Source organism: Artemia franciscana, chromosome 15, assembly GCF_032884065.1.
Source record: "Artemia franciscana chromosome 15, ASM3288406v1, whole genome shotgun sequence".
NCBI lineage: Eukaryota > Metazoa > Arthropoda > Branchiopoda > Anostraca > Artemiidae > Artemia > Artemia franciscana.
The window spans coordinates 7,384,595-7,406,251 of record NC_088877.1 but is presented as its reverse complement, the minus strand read 5'-3'; the positions used below and the strand labels follow the sequence as shown (position 1 = coordinate 7,406,251).

The 21,657-nt window shown below is 36.0% G+C and overlaps 1 protein-coding gene across 1 annotated transcript in view; it reads left to right on the top strand.

The window, feature by feature from the left end:
* LOC136035996 (dynein axonemal heavy chain 5-like) overlaps positions 1 to 21,657 on the top strand; it is a 261,598-nt gene that overhangs the window by 35,300 nt on the left and 204,641 nt on the right. The window contains exons 6-7 of the mRNA XM_065717914.1: positions 3,092 to 3,332; positions 21,381 to 21,580. Of these exons, the coding sequence (XP_065573986.1) occupies positions 3,092 to 3,332; positions 21,381 to 21,580 (441 nt within the window). The remainder of the gene's footprint in view (positions 1 to 3,091; positions 3,333 to 21,380; positions 21,581 to 21,657) is intronic.

Genomic DNA, 21,657 nt, shown 5'->3' with positions numbered 1-21,657 from the left:
CATTTCGAACCACATATTCCATTCAAAGAAGTGTATATTCATTAAGGGCAAAACAGAGTACAAAATATCTTGAACCACACATTTGATTCAAAGAAACGTATCTTCATCAATCTGTGTGCAAAACAGAGTGCAAACTATTTTGAACCAATCATTTGATTAAAAGAAGCTTATTTTTATTAAGCTGAGTGCATAATAAACACAAATCCTTTTGAACCATACATTTGATTCAAAGAAGCGTATCTTCATCGAGCTATGCGCAAAAAAGACTAAAAAACATTTCGAACCACATATTCCATTCAAAGAAGTGTATATTCATTAAGGGCAAAACAGAGTACAAAATATCTTGAACCACACATTTGATTCAAAGAAACGTATCTTCATCAATCTGTATGCAAAACAGAGTGCAAACTATTTTGAACCAAACATTTGATTAAAAGAAGCTTATTTTTATTAAGCTTAGTGCATAATAAACACAAATCATTTTGAACCATACATTTGATTCAAAGAAGCGTATCTTCATCGAGCTTTGTGCAAAAAAGACCAAAAACATTTCGAACCACATATTCGATTCAAAGAAGTGTATATTCATTGAGGGCAAAACAGAGTACAAAATATCTTGAACCACACATTTGATTCAAAGAAGTGTATATTCATTGAGGGCAAAACAGAGTACAAAATATCTTGAACCACACATTTGATTCAAAGAAACGTATCTTCATCAATCTGTGTGCAAAACAGAGTGCAAACTATTTTGAACCAAACATTTGATTAAAAGAAGCTTATTTTTATTAAGCTTAGTGCATAATAAACACAAATCATTTTGAACCATACATTTGATTCAAAGAAGTGTATATTCATTGAGGGCAAAACAGAGTACAAAATATCTTGAACCACACATTTGATTCAAAGAAACGTATCTTCATCAATCTGTGTGCAAAACAGAGTGCAGACTATTTTGAACCAAACATTTGATTAAAAGAAGCTTATTTTTATTAAGCTTAGTGCATAATAAACACAAATCATTTTGAACCATACATTTGATTCAAAGAAGTGTATATTCATTGAGGGCAAAACAGAGTACAAAATATCTTGAACCACACATTTGATTCAAAGAAACGTATCTTCATCAATCTGTGTGCAAAACAGAGTGCAAACTATTTTGAACCAAACATTTGATTAAAAGAAGCTTATTTTTATTAGCTTAGTGCATAATAAACACAAATCATTTTGAACCATACATTTGATTCAAAGAAACGTATCTTCATCGAGCTTTGTGCAAAAAAGACTAAAAAACATTTCGAACCACATATTCGATTCAAAGAGGTGTATATTCATTGAGGGCAAAACAGAGTACAAAATATCTTGAACCACACATTTGATTCAAAGAAATGTATCTTCATCAATCTGTGTGCAAAACAGAGTGCAAACTATTTTGAACCAAACATTTGATTAAAAGAAGCTTATTTTTATTAATCTTAGTGCATAATAAACACAAATCATTTTGAACCATACATTTGATTCAAAGAAGCGTATCTTCATCGAGCTTTGTGCAAAAAAGACCAAAAACATTTCGAACCACATATTCGATTCAAAGAAGTGTATATTCATTGAGGGCAAAACAGAGTACAAAATATCTTGAACCACACATTTGATTCAAAGAAACGTATCTTCATCAATCTGTGTGCAAAACAGAGTGCAAACTATTTTGAACCAAACATTTGATTAAAAGAAGCGTATTTTTATTAAGCTTTGTGCAAAATAAACACAAATCATTTTGAACCATACATTTGATTCAAAGAAGTGTATCTTCATTGAGCTTTGGGCAAAACAGAGTACAGAACATTTTGAAAGTGCACATTCACAAAAAATATCACAAGATGATTTTGCCAATAGCAGTAGCCAATAGTAAGCCAAGCCAATAGCAAGCAAAATCCATCTGTAATAATTTTGAAATATAAAATAAAATGGGATTCATACGTTACTCGTGATTTTTTGTTTTAGAAACACAATATTTTTAATGACATTTTTTTACTTAATTTTTTTTCATATTTGTTGGGATTTAATTTTTTTTATTCTAATGTTATTTAAACTTCAATTTTTGGCACATTTCATCACAATACATTTAAAATCTCGCATTATTTTCCCTATAAGTAAGATTCCCCTAAAAATGTAAACCAGTTTTATTCAACCCAAAAAAAAATTATTCATATAACTGTCAATCGATTTACCTTTTTAATCATGACTAGACAGAAATATGTAAATGAGATGCCGACTGGATTATACTAATGATATATCTCTCTTGTAGTATGATTATATGACTAGGTCAATGACCCAAATATAGCCAACCTTTAGAATGAAATTTCTATGGGAGTAATTAATGCTACATTTATTGTATATTTAGTTAACGCCAACTGACAAATTAATTGACATATAGCATAACGGTCCTAGACACATCTGCACACAAGGGAAGAGAAGTAAGCATATGTTCAAATTACTCGTAGTGACCATCCTCTTGAAAACATTCAAATTTAATTATCACTTTTTCCAATTTCTCCCTCCTGTATGGAAAACTCCCTGAACTTCCCCCCTGAATGATTAAACTTGTTCACACTTACAAATGTAGCGATTAAATTCAGTCAAATGAAGCTATTTGATTAACTTATCCTTAATAAAATAATAAAACACAACTAAAAAGATTTACGTTAAAATCATGAGATAAATCATTAACACTACCTGAACGTTCTTTTGAGTTTGAAATGAATCTTTTTTCGAATGTATAGGACCTCCTGCTGAAAATTGGAAAAGTAACTGATACCATACTGCTTTTTTGTGTCTCTTTTATATCTTTTTTGTGTCTTATTTATTTTCTTTATATTATGTTTGTTACTACAAACAAAGTGTAGGATTAACCAGTCAATAACAACAACATCTAATCAGATATCAAAAACATAACAAGCCCTAAGAAAATTAATAAAAAAAACTAAGGGTTTAATCTCAACCTTTTTATTCTTTATTTTAGCATGTTTATAATACTATCAAATAGCCTAGACCTAATAGACCAAAGTCTATTGAGTTGAAAAATTTCTTCTAGATGCCGAAAACTACCGAAAGGCCTTAAAGAATGGCCAGCATTCCAGGCACTTAAAAGAATGCTTGATGATCTTGCTGAAATCTGCCCACTTCTGGAACTAATGTCTAACAAAGCGATGAAAGTACGTCACTGGAATCGTCTTTCGGAAGTCACTGGGCATTCACTGGAAACTGATAATGGCGACTTGCGTCTGAAAACTGTTATTTCTGCACCTTTACTCTGTCATAAGGAGGATGTTGAGGTAGATAAGTTTGTTAACTTTACTTATCCTCCTTTCCACTTTTTTAATTCAAACCTTTTTCTTTTGTTTTTGTTAATATTTTTTCTCCACGCCGTTACTTATCGCTTCTTATCGTCACTTATCTTTACTTACGTTTTTATCGTTTCTCTTAGCATATTTTCGTATTTTATAAATTTTAATAACTTTTTCCACAAAATAAGTTTTTCAAAGAAAAGTAAAGAGCTCCATTAAGCCAAGAATGAGCAAAAATAATGTCAAATAATCTTCCAAGTGTAAAACTACCACAGGTCGCTATCAATGAATAAATGAAACTAAAAACGAACAGAAATTAAAATAAATAGTCGATTTAAACTCAAAACGAGCAAAAATTAACATGAGTAGGGCGGATAAACCTTGTGCCTTCTCAGACCAGATCACAATTTTCGCTTTAAAGAAAAAAAAACATAACAAACAAATGACCCTGGATTGTCAGTTAAATTGACATATGCTGACATTTCTTCGTTAAGGTTTTAATTTTTTCATTTATGAAAGTAAGAAAGATGAATAGATTTCAAACGTGTTTTGTTGTCAGTAAAGCGTAAATTGTGTTCTGGCCTTGGACAGGCATAGGGGTTATCAGCTCTACTCATGTTAATTGTTGCTCGTTTTGAGTTTGACTCAGCTATTTATTTTGATTTTTATTTGTTTTGTGTTTCACTTACTTATTGATAGTTGTTCGTGGTAATTTTACGCGTGCAAATTATTTGACTTTATTTTTGCTTACTCTTGGCTTAATAGAGCTTTTTATTTTCCTTTGAAAAATTGTTCTATTGGAAAAGTTTTTTTTAAATATTTTTCGTTCGTTTTTATTGACATAGTCTTTTTCGTGGAAAAAAATATCGTATATCTTTTCAGTTTTCTTACATAAGAATCCATCGTATTGGTTGCTATTTGTATATTGGAAAAACTTTTTCGACAGTTTTTAATTCTGACACAGCAGTATTTTTAATTTAATTTTATAGCTTCTGAAGTTTACCTAAAAAAAAAAACAACTTTATATTATTCCCAAAAGATTATATCTATGCTTTTTGACAACATTGATTCACTTAAACTCTTATTATTTATTTAAATTCTAAGAGCAGAAGTAGTAATAGGAGTATCCCCAAAAGTTTTAACTTAATACCCGCAGTCATTCTCGATATATTGATGAGGTGTCTTCTTGACAACCATAACCAAAATGACATTGATTTACTTTAAAGCAGCATTTAGTTTTAAAGCTTAACGAGCCAATGGCATATTTGTGGGGGATTGACATGCCTAATATCCCTAAAGACATAGTTGCTGGGCCATTCTACTACGCTAAACAAAATGGCTGTCTCAAAATGTTGACTGAATGAGTTTGGGAAATGATTGGGCTTCAGAGAAGGGCTTCTTGCCCTCCAATATCTTGTTAATCTTAAAAAGGGCACCAGAAACTCGCGCTGTAATTGGAGGGCAAGCGGGAGGACTTCCACCTTCATATATCTAGTAAGAATATTTTAAACAGGTAAAAACAAAGTGAAAACATTTTACACGTATTTTGTTTTCAGTAAAGTGTAAATTATGTTCTGGTCTTGAGGAGGCATGGGGGTTGTCAGCCCTACTCATGTTAACGTTTGCTCTTTTTGAGTTTGACTCAATTATTTATTGCATGATTTAAATAAACAAAGTGTGTTTAAAATGTTTTAACTTTTTAAACTTTAATAAATTAAAAACTATTAAAACTCTAAGGAATATATACCAGCATATGCGTACTAAACTGACAATCCACAGCCATTTCTTTTTTCAGTAAAGTGCAAATTAGGTTCTGGTCTTCAGAAGATATGGGGGTTGTCAAAGACATAATTTCCAGACTTTTCAACTACACTTAACAAAATGGCTATCTTAAAATTTAGATTATTTATGTTTTGGAAATTGGTGGACATTGGATGTTGTTGCCCTTCAATCACTTTTGTCTAATAAAAAGGGCCCTATCCCTTTCAATTTCCAATTGAATGAGCCTGTTTTTAAATTTCTACGACAACAAATGGGCATCTCAAAATTTCTATCGTATACGTTACAAGAAAATACGAGGTTTGGGAGTGGGGTGAGGGTTATCCAGCCTTTGATTCCTCTGAATCTTAAAAAAGGCGATAGAACTTCTGATTACCAATCCAACAAACCCCTTTTGAGGTTCATAAGATGACCCTTTCTATATATACCTTATAAAAAATAATAATTATAATTTATTTAAACCATCTTTCAAACAGTTCGTGGTAACGAACTGTAGTAAGGAGCGACCTGGCTCAATAGTAACCAAAACTCTAAAAAATGGAATTTTGATACCAATAGCTACATAAAAAAAATCGCATTTTAATGCTGGTTTCAAATATATAACTTTCATCAAGATTAGTCACTGGATCAAAATTCTGAGATAGCCATTTTATTCACCATAGTCAAAAAACCTAATAACTATGTCTTTGGGGACGACTTACTACCCTGCAGTCTCCCTGGGAGGGGTTGCAAGTTACAAACTTTGACCTGTGTTTACTTATAGTAATGGTTACTGGGAAGTGTACGGACGTTTTCAGGGGGATCTTTTTTGGTTTGGGAGGGAGATTTGAGGTGGGGGGGGGGGGTTACGCGGGAGCATCTTTCCATGGAAAACTTCTCATGGGGGAAGAGACTTTCAATGAAGGGGGCGCAGGATTTTTTTCCATTATTTAAAAAAACAAGGAAAAAATAAATATGAGAAGTTTTTCTACTGAAAGTGAGGAGCAGCATTAAAACTTAAAACGAGGAGAAATTATTGCGCATATGAGGGGTTTACCCCCTCGTAATACCTCGCTCTTTACGCGAAAGTATTTTTAGTAATTTCAACTATTTATTCTACGGCCTTTGTGAATCAAGGGTCATTCTTAAGGAATTGGGACAGAATTTAAGCTTTAGTGTAAAGAGCGAGGTATCGACGAGGGGTGAACTCCCTCATATACGCAATAAAAATATACGAATATAGAAGTTCGTTGCGTAAGTTAATTCGTAAATTACTTATATTTTTACCAATGAAAATGTTTGTAAAACAATTAAAAGTTCTAGTTGCCTTTTTAAGTAATCAAAAAATTAGAGGGCAGCTAGGCTTCCTCCCTCTCTCCTTTTTTCTCAAAATCTTCCGATTAAAACTATGAGAAAGCCATTTAGCCAAAAAGAAAATTAATATGCAAATTTCGTTTTTATTATTTATGTGCGGAGAGCCAATATCAAAACATGCGTGAATTAAATAACGTCCAGAAATTAAATAACAAAAACAAGTTTTTTTAAATGAAAGTAAGGAGCGACATTAAAACTTAAAACGAACAAAAATTACTCCGTATATGAAAGGGGCTTTTCTTCCTCAACCCCCCCCTCTTTACGCTAAAGTTTTTTCCTTTTTAAAAAAGTAGAGCTAAGAGAGCATACAGAGCGGGGCGTTGATGAAAAGCCCCTTTCATATACGGAGTAATTTCTGTTCGTTTTAAGTTTTAATGTCGCTCCTTACTTTCATTTAAAAAAACTTGTTTTTTTTTATTTAATACATACATAAAATGCACTTAGAGGAGTACAAAAATACAGAAAAATAAAATAAAAGGGAAACAATAAACAAGAAAATACTCACAAAAAAAAACAAAAAAAAAACATCTCAGCTACTTCCGCAACACAATTAAGATGCACAATTAAATGGAAAGCCGACAATATTTTCTTGACGCTTGTGGGACCTATCCACAAGCTAGTCCATTTTAGAGGAAATTAAAAAAAAGTAGTCTTTTTTAATTGAAAGCAAGGAGCGATATTAAAACTTAAAACGGAAAGCAATTACTCCGTGTATGAAAGGGGTTGTTCCCTTCTCAACACCCCGCTCTTTACGATAAAGTTTGACTCCTTCTCCCAACTCTACTTTTTAAAACAGTAAGAAAATTTAGCGTAAAGAGCCTTTCATACACGGAGTAATGTCTGTTCGTTTGAAGTTTTAATATCGCTCCTTACTTTCAATTAAAAAAGCTAGTTTTTTATTTAATTTCTGAACGTCTTTGAATTAAAGCATGTTTGAATTTGGCTCTTCGTACATAAATTTTTTAAATGAAATTGGCTAAATGGCTTTCTCTTAGTTCTGATCAACGATTTTGAGAAATAGGGGTGGGGGAGGAGGCCTAGTTGCCCTCCAATTTTTTGGTTACTTAAAAAGGCAACTAGTACTTTTAATTTTTAACAAACGTTTTTGTTAGAAAAAAATATACGTAACTTAAGAATTAATTTACGTAACGAACTTCTTTATTCTCATATTTTTATTATGTATGTGAGGTTGTTTGTCTCCTCGTTAACACCTCGCTCTTTCCACTAAAGCTTAAGTTTTGTCTCATTTTTTTAAGAATGACTCCTGAATCAGAAAGGCCCTAGAATAAATAGTTAAAATTACTAACAACACTTTTGCATAAAGAGCGAGGTATTTAGGAGAAGAAGAACCCCTCATATGCGTAATAATCTCTAGTTTTAATACTGCTCCTTACTTTCAGTTGAAAAAAAACTTTTTCATGTTTATTTTTCATTGTTTTTTTATAGTAATGTTAGGAAATTCTGCGCCCCCTTCTTTGAATTTTTCTTCCCCCATGACATATTCCTCCAAGTAAAGATCCTCCCACATAGCCCCCTCCCCCGGGGCTTGTGGGGGAGTAAGTCATCCCCAAAGACATAGTTATTATGTCTATGCTGAACAAAATGGCTATATCAAAATTTTGATCTGTTGACCTTGGGTTAAAAATGACCGTGGGAGGGGGCCTAGGTAAGATGACCCCTGAAAAAAAAATAAACAAGCACCCGTGATCGGCCTTCTGGCAAAAAACTGCGAAGTTCCACATTTTTGTAGATAGGAGTTTGAAACTTTTGCAATAGGGTTCTCTGATACGCTGAATGCGATGGTGTGATTTTCGTTGAGATTCATTAAGGGGTGTTTCCCCCTATTTTCGAAAATAAGGCAAATTTTCTCAGGCTCGTGATGACAAAGATTAAATTTGATGAAACTTGTATATTTAAAATCAGCATAAAAATTCATTTTTTTATGTATATCTTAGCATCAAAATTCCGTTTTTTAGAGTTTCGTTTACTATTAAACCGCATCGTTACCATGAACTGTTTGATATCGAAAACGCGCCATATCTACTTGAAATGTACCGGTTGCGATTCCAGAGCGGCAATTGCAGAAGATATATGCTAGAACAGAAAAATAAAGATCTAATTTTCTTCCGCTCAGATATTGTGAAAAAAATATATGTCCCCAGGGCATAACTTACTTTGCCCTGAGAGCGGTGGTAGGGGTTCATCCTCAAAGAAATAATTTTTGGTCCTTTTGATTACGTTGAAGAAAATGAATATCTCAAAATGTTTGATTTGATTTATTTGGGGAAATGGTGGGTGCGGGAAAGGGTGAGTTGTCCTTCAATCGCTTTTGACTATTAAAAGGGCACTGGCCCTTTCAATTTCCAATCGAATGAGCTGTTTTCGAAGTTTCTACGAAAATAAATGGCTATCTCAAGATTTCTATCAGACGCATTTTGAGAAAATACGACATGTTTGTGGAAGAGGAGGGGGGGGGGGGTGCAACCACCCTCCAATCACTCTGAGTCTGAAAAATGTCACTAGAAATTCTGATTACGAATCCAATGAGCCCCTTCCAAAGTTTATACGATCACCTTTTCTATACCCCTAAGGCATGACTTACAACTCTTGTCCTAAGGAATTTAGGAAGAGAGGGGTTGTCATCCTGAAAACCATAATTTCCGGATCTTTCGATTGCTTTGAACAAAATGGCTATCTTGAAATTTATTGAATGTGTTTGGGGAAATCGTGGGCGTGGGAGGATGTTTAGTTGCCCTCCAATCACTTTTAACTATTAAAAAGGCCACTGGCTCTTTCAATTTCCAATTGAATGAGCTTTTTGTGACATTTCTGCGACAACAGATGGCCACCTAAAAACTAAGTCAGATACATTTCGGGAAAATACGAGGTGTGGGGGGGGGGTATCCGCTCTCCAATGACAGTGAATCTTAAAAAGAGCACTAGAACTTCTGATTAATAATCCAATTTGCCCCCTCAAAAGTTGTTACGATCACCCTTTCTATATATACCTTATATGCCTCCAGGCCATTCCTTACAACCCTTGCCCTGAGGGCTGTGGAGGGGTTATTATCCTCAAAGAAATTATTCCTGGATCTTTCAATTACGTTGAATAAAATGACTGTTTCAAAATTTTATTGGATTTGTTTATGGAAGTGATGGGAGTGGGGGGGGGGGGTAGCTGCCCTCCAATCACTTTCGACCATTAAAACGACCATAATCTCTTTCAATTTCCAATCAAATGAGCTGTTTTCGAAGTATCTTCGACAACACATGGTCATCTCAAAATTTCTATCAGATACATTTTCGGAAAATTCGAAGTACTGAGGATATTCACCCTTTGATCACCTTGATTCTTAAAAAGAGCACTAGAAATTCCAATTACCAGTCCCATGAGCCCCCTCATTTATACGATCACCATTTCTATAAATATACATTATGTGTCCACGGATCATAACTTACGACCCTTGCCATGAGGGCTCTGAGTAGGTTGTCATCCTCGTAGACATAATTTCCGGACCTTTCAATTACGGTGAACACAACAGCTTTCTAAAAATTCGGATTGATTGGGTTTAGGGAAATAGTGGGTGTAGGAGGGATGCTAATTTCCTCAAAATCCTTTTGACTATTAAAAAGGGCTTATAAAATCCTTTCAATGTCCAATTGAATGAGCTCTTATCGAAACTTCTAAGACAACAAATGGCCATCTTAAAATTTCTATCACATACACTTCGGAAAAATATGAGGTGTATGGGGTGCCCACCCTCCAATCACCCTGAATCTTGAAAAGGGGACTAGAACATCTGATTACCAATCAAATGAGCTCTCTCCGAAGTTTATACGATCACCGTTTCTATATATATACCTTATATGCCGCCAGTTCATAACCTATAACCCTTACCCTGAGGTTTGTAGGGGGGGGGGGGGTTCATCCTCAAAGACATAAATTCTGGGCCTTTCAACTATGTTGAACAAAATAACTATCTCAACATGTTGATTTGATGTGTTTGAGTAAATGGTGGGCTTAGGAGGGGGCTAGTTACAACCCATGCCCTGAGGGTTGTGGGGGGCCTCATCTTCAAATACATAATTTCCGGACCGTTTAACTGCATTTAGCAAAATAACTATCACATTTTTGATTGAGTGTGTTTGGAGTATGGTGGGTGAGGAAGGGGGGTTAGTTGCCCGCCAATCACTTTCGACTATTAATTACATAAAAAAAAACTAGTTTTTTTAACTGAAAGTAAGGAGCGACATTAAAACTTAAAACGAACAGAAATTACTCCGTATATGAAATGGGTTGTCCCCTCCGGAATCCCTCGCTCTTTACGCTAAAGCTTTTAATTGTTTTAAAAAACAGAATCGTGGCAAAGAGTCAAACTTTAGCGTAAAGAGCGAGGGATTGTGGAGGGGACAACCCATTTAATATACGGAGTAATTTCTGTTCGCTTTCAGTTTTAATGTCGCTCCTTACTTTCAGTTAAAAAAAAACTAGTTTTTATGGCACTTGGTATTAACCAAGTGACATATAGCAATCGCCAATTCTGTCGGTCTGTCTGTCGGTCTGTCTGTCGGTTTTGCTACTTTAGGCACTTCCAGGTAAGCTAGGACGTTGCAATTTGGCAGGCATATCAGGGACATGACCAGCTTAAATTAGAAATAGTCGTTTTCCCAATTTGACCATCTGGGTGTGGGGGGGGGGGGTGGGGGCCTTTTAATTCGTAAAAAATAGAAAAAATTAAGTATTTTTAACTTATGAGCGGATGATGGGATCTTAATGAAATTTGATGTTTGGAATGATATTGTGTCTCAGAGCTCTTATTTTAAATCCCGACCAGATCTGATGACATTGGGGGGAGTTGGAGGGGGGTTCTTAAATCTTGGAAAACACTTAGAGTGGAGGGATCGGGATGAAACTTGATGGGGAAAATAAGCACAAGTCCCAGATATTTGATTGACATAATCGGAACGGATCCGCTCTCTTCGGGGTAGTTGGGGGGAGGGGGTAATTCTGAAAAATTTGGAAAAATGAGGTAATTTTAACTTACGAACGGGTGATCAGATCTCAATGAAATTTAATGTTTTGAAGGATATTGTGTCTTAGAGCTCTTATGTTAAAGCTTGACCAGATCTGGTGACATTGGGGGGGGGGAGTTTGGGGGGGGGAACCTAAAACTTGGAAAACACTTAGAGTGGAGGGATCGGGATGAAACTTGGTGGGAACAATAAACACAAGTCCTAGATACATGATTGACATAAACGGAACGGATCCGCTCTATTGGGGGGGGGGGGTTAATTCTGAAAAATAAGAAAAAATGACGTATTTTTAACTTACGAAGGAGTGATTGGATCTTCATGAAACTTCATATTTAGAAGGACCTCGTAACTCAGATCTCTTATTTTAAATCTCAACTGGATCAAGCGTAATTGGGGTGGGGGCAGTTGGGGGGACCGGAAATCTTAGAAAATACTTAAAGTGGTGAGATCAGGATGAAACTGGATGGGAAGAATAGAAACCTGTCTAAGATACGTGACTGACATAACCGGACCGGATCTGCTCTCTTTGGTGGAATTGGGGGGGGGGGTAATTTTGAAAATTGAGGTATTTGTAACTTACTAAAGGGTGACCAGATCTTAATGAAATTTGATATTTAGAAAGATCCTGTGCTTAAAGTTCTAATTTTAAATTCCGACCAGATCCTGTGACACTGGGGGGAATTTGAGGGGAAACCGGAATTTTTGGAAAACGTGAAAATTGGGGTATTTTTATCTTACGAATAGATGATCGGATCTTAATGAAACTTGATTTTTAGATGGAATTTATGTCTCAGAGCTCTTATTTCAAATCCCGACAAGATCTTTTAACATTGGGGGGAGTTGGAGGGGGAAATCTTGGAAAAACACTTGGAGTGGAGGATGAAGCTTGGTGGATAGAATAAACAAATGTCCTTGATACGTGATTGACAGAATTGTACTGGATTCGCTATCTTTGGGGGAGTTGGGGGGAGGGGTGCAGTAATTTGGCGAATTTGGTGCTTCTGGGCGTGCTAGGACGATTAAAATCGGTAGGCGTGTCAGGGAGCTGCACAATTTTACTTGATAAAGTCGTTTACCGAGATTCGACCATCTGGGGGGCTAAAGGGAGAGGAAAAATTAGAAAAAATTAGGTATTTATAACTTACGAGTGGGTGATCGGATCTTAATGAATTTTGATATTTAGAAGGACATCGTGGCTCAGAGCTCTTATTTTAAATCCTGACCGACATTAAGCCTCTTATTTTCCTTTTTAAATCAATCTATTGATTCATAGAATTTTGTTGGAGCTCATACCATATGATGTCTTGGCTGTTAGCTCTTCTCGCCTCGTCACAAGTGCCATATGAGCTCTTAGCTCTTGTTTTTATGTAATTTCTGAACGTTTTTGAATTGATGCATGTTTGATTTTGGCTCTCCACACATAAATTATTAAAATTAAATTTGCATATTAATCCCTTTTTTGGCTAAATGGCTTTCTCTTAGTTTTGATCAGGCGATTCTGAGAAATAAGGGATGGGGAAGGAGGCCTAGTTGCCATGCAATTTTTCGGTTACATAAAAAGGCAACTATAAATTTCAATTTTTAACGAATTTTTTATTAGTAAAAAATATACGTAACTTAAGAATTAACTTACGTAACAAACTTTTATATACTTTAATTTTTATTATGTATATGGGGGGGTTTGTACCCTCGTTGATATCTCGTTCTTTACACTAAATCGTAAGTTTTGTCCCAATTCTTTAAGAATAACCCTGAATCAGAAAGGCCGTAGAATAAATAGTTGAAATTACTAAAAATTACTATAGCATAAAGAGCGAGGTATTTATCTCCTCATAAATACCTTGCTATTTATGCTAAAGTATTTTTAGAACCCCTCATATGCGTAATAATCTCTGTTCGTTTTAAGTTTCAATGCTACTCTTTACTTTCAATTGAAAAAACTTTTCCATGTTTATTTTTTCATTTTTTTTTTTAGGGTAATTTTAGAAAATCCTGCGCACTTTTCATTGAATTTCTGTTCCCCCAAGACATATTTCTCCAAGGAAAGATCCTCCCACATATCTCCCTCCCCTCAACCCCACCCCCAAAACCAAAAAAATCCCCTGAAAACGACTGTATCCTTCTGTATACTTCCCAATAACCATTATTATATGTAAACACTGGTCGAAGTTTGTAACTTGCAGCCCGTCCCCCAGGGACTGTGGGGGGGGGGGTAAGTCATTCCCAAAGAACATAGTTATTACAGTTTTTGACTATGCGGAACAAAATGGCTATCTCAAAATTTTGATCTATTGACTTTGGAGAAAAAATGAGCGTGGGAGGGGGCCTAGGTGCCCTCCAATTTTTTTGGTCACTCAAAAAGGGCACTAGAACTTTTCATTTCCGTTAGAATGAACCCTCTTGCGACATTCTAGGACCACTTGGTCGATACGATAACCCATGAAAAAAAAAACAAAACAAAACAAACAAACACGCACCCATGATTTGTCTTCTGGCAAAAAATACGAAATTCCATTTTTTTGTAGATAGGAGCTTGAAAATTTTGCTCTAGGGTTCTCTGATACGCCGAATGCGATGGTGTGACTTTTGTTTAGATTCTGTGACATTTAGGGTGTGTTTTCCCATATTTTCTAAAATAAGGCAAATTTTTTCAGGCTCGTAACTTTTGATAACAAAGACTAAATTTGATGAAATTCATATATTTAAAATCAGCACAAAAAACTGATTCTTTTGATGAATATATTAGCATCAAAATTCCGTTTTTTACAGTTTTGTTTACTATTGAGCCGGGTCGCTCCTTACTACAGTTCGTTACCACGAACTGTTTGAAAAGGACACTAGCCGTTTCAGTTTCTAACCGAATAAGCCTTTTCAGAAGTTTCTAAGATAATTCATTCTATACGAAGAGCCCTGGCCTAAAACCAAAAAAAAAACACTTTACCCACATCGCTCTTTACTTAGGAAGTGCTATTGTGCTGCCTATGATATCTTCTATTTACACCATTAATTATCCTCTTTTAATGTTTATCGATACACTTTTCCTTTTTTTTGTTTTTATCTCTATATTATCTTTACTCCTTTACTTATTATTAATACCATTTAGTATTTTACAAAGGTAGAGAATATGGCACCGGACTTCACAGTCAAAACTGGTGACACTAATATCTGTTTCGTGGCCTTTCAACCGGTAAGACTTATTTGGGTTATATAATGATAATATGATTATATATATATATATATATATATATATATATATATATATATATATATATATATATATATATATATAACCACCACTTCCACAAAAACCTGATATGCCCCTGAGCCATACCTTACAACCCTTGCCCCTGGGCTCCGGGGATTGTGTCTCTGATCTTTGAACTTATATGATCTTTGAACGGTTTGAAACAAAATGACTTTGTCAAAAGTTATATCGTATGCTTTGAGGAAAAATGGGCTTGGGGGAACCATTTGCCCTCCAAACACTTTCGAATCTTTAAGAGGGAAATAGTACTTCTAATTTCCAATTACATGAGTGGCTCATTTGATAAAATTAGAAGGAAGCTCATTATGAGCCTCCTCGAAAGTTTTTACGCCCACTTTTATTAAGGACCTTATATGCCCCCGGGGCAGAACTTAAAACCCTTGGCAGTAGTGAGGCCTTATGGGTTTCCAGAGGCCACATACCCACTACTCCTTTCTTCCTTTAATGATTTAAGTTGAACAGTGATTCCCTCAAGGTAAGGTGAACGTGCATGTTACGTTATATGAACATATACTATAAAGAATTATATTATATAAAAGGAATGTTTTCTAAAAGATGCAGGTGTCTGTTACGTAATAGGGAATGTTTTCTAGGAGATACAAATGCATATTATGTATAGGGAATATTTATTTATGCAAATGTTACCTAATAGGAGGTATTAGAGTCCATAAGTCACGCGGGGGACGCTTATTAAGACATTTTTCTTCAATAAGTTTTTCAAGACGTTTCAAGATCTTTTTTAAGACACTTTTCTTCAGGACATTTATCAAGACGTTTCAAGACGATTTTTAATATTTTTTGCAAACACGTTTTTCAAGACCTTTCAAAACATTTAAAGAGGTTTTTTATGACCCTTTTCTTCGAGACAGTTTTCAAGAAGTTTCAGACATTTCAAGACATTTTTAAGACATTTTTTCTACAAGATTTATTTCATGATTTCTTTAGTTCTTACGCAATAGGGAATGTTTACCAGTGATATGCATGACGCATTCTACCGTAATATGCTAGACTTCAGGGTCCCATGGAGACCCTCTCGCATTTTTAACTGAGCAGAGCAAACACGTGAATATGACGGGGACACAGGCACTTTTCTTGGTGGACATTTATTATCTTAAGATTTTTGTCCAGGTTAGAATTCGAAAGGAATACCCCTAAGCGGAATGAACCCTGGACGTCTGGACCACGAGAGCCTGTCTAATACTATGATTCGGTTAATACAATTTACATGATAACCTTTTGCACGAAAGGAGAATCCCCTGAATCCCCTGTTCGCTGAATTACGAATTACGATGATAAAATGAATTACGTGTTCCCATATGATTGCAAAAGCTGACATGCAGGGTGGAAAATCGATTACTAGAATTTGCTAACATAAAAACTTCACCTGCTTCCTGAATAATGCTTCAGAGGATGCTATCAGGTAATATTGGTGGTTTGTTCTTAGCCCAATTTTCACTTTCTCAAACATATGGCATTTTTTGGGCATTTTCATGTGCAAATATTCGTTTAAACTAAAATCAATCATTTATACTTCATGTAAATATCCCGTTAGTATTTCTTTCGGTGACTGCTGGCAATTGAGGCTAACATGGCAATATGTGACTGGCACGTAAAACACAGGAAAAGCAATTCAAACTAAAAAATGGAAAAAACAAAACCTGAAAAAAGCTTATAAAGGATAAAATATAAGCAAAACGAACCCTGAATTAAAGAAAGGCGGGGATCCTACCCACCAATTCCAGAGAGAGGAGGAGTGCTATTAGAGGTAAATTAAAACCATATTAAGATATTTTCGAGTTCTTTTAATGAAAATCTCTCGATTTTTTGAGCCAAGACAATGTACCCCGGTTGACAAGCACACATAATCTTGCTACAGGTAAATTTAAGTCAAGCTGAATTATTTTTGAGGGCTTATATTGCCTTTTTTTTACTGAGTTTTAGATTTCACTTCCCTTCAGTCGGAAAAATGCTTTTAACACCTCCCAGCTGAACTTTAAGCTGTAGAAAATGTTAGTACGAGCATTTCACTCACTGTACCACGCTGTTACAGACCCTCAGGCACCCTCTGACGCCCTTCTCCCTTTGTCATTCCTAATCCCTTTGTCAAAAATGTCAGACTTTGTGTGGTTGTGTGTTCCCCCCATGTGTGATTTTGTGCCTCTTTCCATGTCCGTGTGTTTAACTGTGTGCGTGCTTTTGTGTCTGATTTTTTTTGTGTTTTCCCCTTGTTTGTTTCTGTTTCTCCCCTTGCCTTTGTATCTGACTTTGAGTGGTTGTGTGTCTCTGTGTGTTTATCTCTCTGTGTGCTTTTGTCTCTGTCTCTGTGTGTTTGACTGTGTGCGTGTCTGTGTATTTGACTTGATTTGGTTTTGTGGGTGTGTATGTGTTTGCTTGTGTTTTTTCCCTCTGTGCGTTTTGTCTCTCTCTGCGAGGCGCTTGTCAACGGGGAATAATAATAAAAATAATAATAATTTATTTATCACCCACTTCACAAAACAGAGGTTAAGTGGAGTAAATACAAAAGAAAAACAGCAAAAGTAAAACAAGAAACAAATTTAATCACACACAGAAAAAAGACGGATAAGGCGATGAAAACATCCTAGCCTATAAAGCGCTTCAATAGCTGGCTTGGCAGATAATTTTTCGAAAACACCAGTATTATCTGTAGCACAATACTTTTTAACCAGTTTTGTATTCCGGTAAGAACGAGGTAGATATAAAAGAAAGCTCAATACCAGAAATGAGAGTCTTTGATTTGTTGCAGGTACTCGCATAACTAGAGAAGGAAGAAACAGATCGTCTATTATGTGGCAAATAGGTGTTGATTAGGATCACGTCTGCAAGCTGGATTGCAAGATAGTGTTCAGAAGAATAGTAGCAGCTAGGAGACAAATGGCTAGGCAAAGATCGCTTAATTATACAGGCAAGACCGCCTGAAGGCCTGCCTTGGGTACGGCGGGCATTCGTGGTGAAAACAGCATGTTGAGTACTTCACCTTTGAGAGTTTACACTGCAACTTAGGAGCAGGTTTTCTTGTAAAAGAACAACGTCATGATTAGCTAGTTTCTCATCAAGGCTTAATACTTTATTCTTTGTCCCATTGATGTTGAAAGAGCACACTAAGACTTTTTACTCATTCATGATTGCAAGGGAGAAGGTCACGGAACTTTGGAATTAGCAAGAGCCTTTAGTTTGGAGCAACGAAAACTGTAAGCAACATGATCTCCACTACAATTTGCACACTTGGGGGTGTTACTGCAAGGTGAGTCACTGGAGTTCATATGGGGACCAGAGCACCGTGAGCATTTGTAGTTTTAATCGGGACATTTTGCAGCAAGGTGGTCAGGTGATTGACATTTCCTGCAGCACCTAGGAATTCGCCGATATTCATACACTCGGAATAGTTCATAGCCTATCTTCAGTCCAGATTTAAGGGCCGAGGAAAGAGAAATTTCGTCTTCGAACGTAATTTTTACACAATTTGAGCTTCCAATTCTCATAGTGTCGCGAACACCCTTGCAAGCTTTAAGAGGCGCAAAATCAAGGTCTTGTGCAACGCCTTTCATTACACCAAAGGCTTTTCCCCCACTATTTTTGCTTCACAATCACGAAAAACTGAGTGCGCAGAATTGCAAAAGTCAGCAGCGGCCATGCTATCGATCTTCACAATCAATTTATGACCAGAGGCATGCACAGTATCAATGCACTCGTGACCAGGAATACAGTCAATTCTTTCTTTCCGTTTAGATGCATTATCAAGATCACACAGTATATTCGTTATAATAACAGTGGCTTTGCTTATATCACTACCAGTAGCACTGCTCGGGAGGCTGGGGAAATTCAGATCATAAGTTGACGAATGTATAGTTTTGGCTCAAAGAAACGAGGAATTTTCATTAAAAGCCCTCAAAACATTTTAGTGTGGCTTAAATTTACCTCTAGTAACAAGTCTCTTCAATGGATTTTTTGTAGGATCCTCGCCTTTCTTAAAGTCATGGTTCTTATTGGTAATATTTTATCCTTCTTAAGCTTTTTTGTTTTTTTTCCATTTTTGAGTTTGAATTGCTTTTCAGTGTTTTACGGGCCAGCCACATATTGCCATGGTGACTGGGATGTGTTAAAAGAATTTTTTAGACTGAGGGGAGTGATATATGACGCTCAGTCAAAGAAACGAGGTATTTTAATAAAAACCATCAAAAATATATTAATGTGGCTTAAATTTACCTCTAAATAGATTATGCAAAATTTGAAAGAAAAAATATTATTCTAATGTGCGCTTGTCGACCGGGATACATACTCTTGGGTCAAAGAAACGAGGTATTTTGATTAAAGCCCTCAAATAGCTTAATATAGTTTAAATTTACCTCTTACATCAAGCCTACTCACTGGAATTGGTTGGTAGGATCCGCATCTTTCTTTAATTTATATGTTTTTGCTTACTATCCTTTATAAGCGTTTTTAATGTTTATGGTTCTCCGGTTTTTAGTTTGAATTCCTTTTTTTGTGTTTTACGGGCCAGTCATATATTGCCATGGTGGCCTCAATTGCTAGGAGTCATCAGAAGAAACGCTAGTGGGGATTTTTCATTAAGTATAAATGATTGATTCTAGTGTAAATGAATATTTTTGCATGAAAATTTCTGAAAAACGTCAGATTGATGAAAGGCTCTATTAGTAAAAAATAAGCTAATAGCAATCTCCAATTTTATCTGATAACATCCTCTAAAGCTTCACTCAACAAGCAGGTGTGCTTCAAATTCAAGCAAATACTAGAAATTGATTTTCCATCCTACACGTAAGTTATTGCAATCATTCAAGAACACTTAATCCACTTAATGATTCTAATATGCGCAAACAGTGGATTCTCCTTGCGTGCAATGGGTCATCATGTAAAGCGTTTAAGCCAAAACATAGCATTAGAAAGACTCTCCCTGTCCAGATTTCTAGGGGTCCTTTCTGTTGAGGGGTATCCCTTTCGAATCCTAATTTGGACACAAATCTTTAGATAATAACAGTTCTTTGAGAAAAACACCTTGAAAGAAAAAAAATTTCTTAAAGTATTGCATAACATCCACGTTCACCCCTGTCATTCCATAATACCCACATGTGTGCTGTGCTCAGTTACAAGCGGAGGTTCCCACAGGGTGCTGAATTCTAACATGTCACGTTACAATGCGTCATCCTTAACACTGGTAATAATTCTCTATTACGTAAGAACTAAACAAAAATGTCCTGAAGAAAAATTTCTTTATAAGATTCCTCACTTAACTACTGGACTTTAATACGTTCTATTACATAATATGTGCATAGTTAAACATTCCCTATGACGTAACATGCATCTGCATATCCTAGAAAACACTCCCAATTATGTAACATACAATTACATCCCTTAGGAAATACTCCCTATTGCGTAGAACTATTTTCTCTTGGAAAACATTCCCTGTGACCTATCTTGAACCTATACCTTGCCCTGAGGGAATCATTGTTCGGCTTAAATCATTAAAGGAAGAAAGGAGTAGTGGGTATATGTCTTCTGGAAACCAGTGAGGCCTCACTTCTCTTGTCCCCGGGTTCTGAGAATTTTATCAACCGCGAAGGCATTGTTTATATATCCTTTAGACTATTTTGAACAAAATGGCTACCTCAAAGTTTTGATCGGATGCATTTGGCGGAAAAAGGTGCGGGGAGGAGGGGGGTATGTTACTCGCTGATTACTTTGAATCTTAAAATGGGGTACTAAAACTCTAAATTTTCAATCAAATGATTCTTTTCTAAAGCTTATACGGCCACCCCTATCACAAAAACCTTATATGCCCCCAGGGAATGATTTGCGAGCCTAAACCCCGGGCTCTGGGTGGCTGTGTCAACCTAGGAGTCCTTGTTATATAGCACACGGACTATTTCGGGCATATATCTCAAATAGCTCATCTCAAGCTTTAAATCGGATTCATTTGGGGGAAAAGGGCGGGTGCCTAGTTGTCCTCTGATCAGCTTTGCTTTAGAAATGGAGCTAGAATTTCCAATTTCTAGCCATATGTGCCCCTTCTGAAGTTAACACGACACCCACTCCATAAAAACCTTATATACCCCTGGGACGAAACTTACAACACTTGCTCCAGACTCTGGGTGGTCTTTTAAGCCCCGAAGTCTTTGTTATGTGATCTCTATTCTATTTTGAGAAAAAAATGGCTGTCTCAAATGTTCAATTGGATGCATTTGGGGAAAAGAAGGCATGGGGGCTGATTGCCCTCCGGTCACACTTGACTCTTAAAAGGAAAACTAGAATTTTCGATTTTCAATTGAATGAACCTGTGTTCTTCCCCCTCTTCCCGAACTTCATACGGCCAGTCCTTCCATAAAACCCTATATGCCCCAGGGACATAACTTACAACGCTTGCCCCCTGGTTCTGAGGGGTTGTGACAATCCCGGAATTTTGGCTATAGATTCTGTGGTCAATTTAGAAAGCATTGGCTTTGATTACAAATGATCTGTGGTAAATTTAGAGCACATATATCAAAAATTGCAGAACAACTTTCGTATCGGAGTGCAAATGGAAATTTTTGTGCAATACCTTTTAAATGTTTATGTAAGTTTATCATTCATAGGACATTTGTATCTCTGCACTAAAAGAAAGAGACATCGAAGCTAAGCTTGGACAGGTTACAACAGATTGGGCAGACAGAGAACTACAGTTTTTGACATTTAAATCGCGTGGAGAGTTGCTTTTACGAGGGGATGCCACAGCTGAAATAATGGCAGAGCTGGATGATAGTCTCATGGTTCTAACTTCTCTGGTTTCAAACAGGTAAAAGATTATTAGTAAAGGAGATATCTTAAATGAAAACTGAATAACGAGAATGCATGTACAGGGGGCGGCTAAAT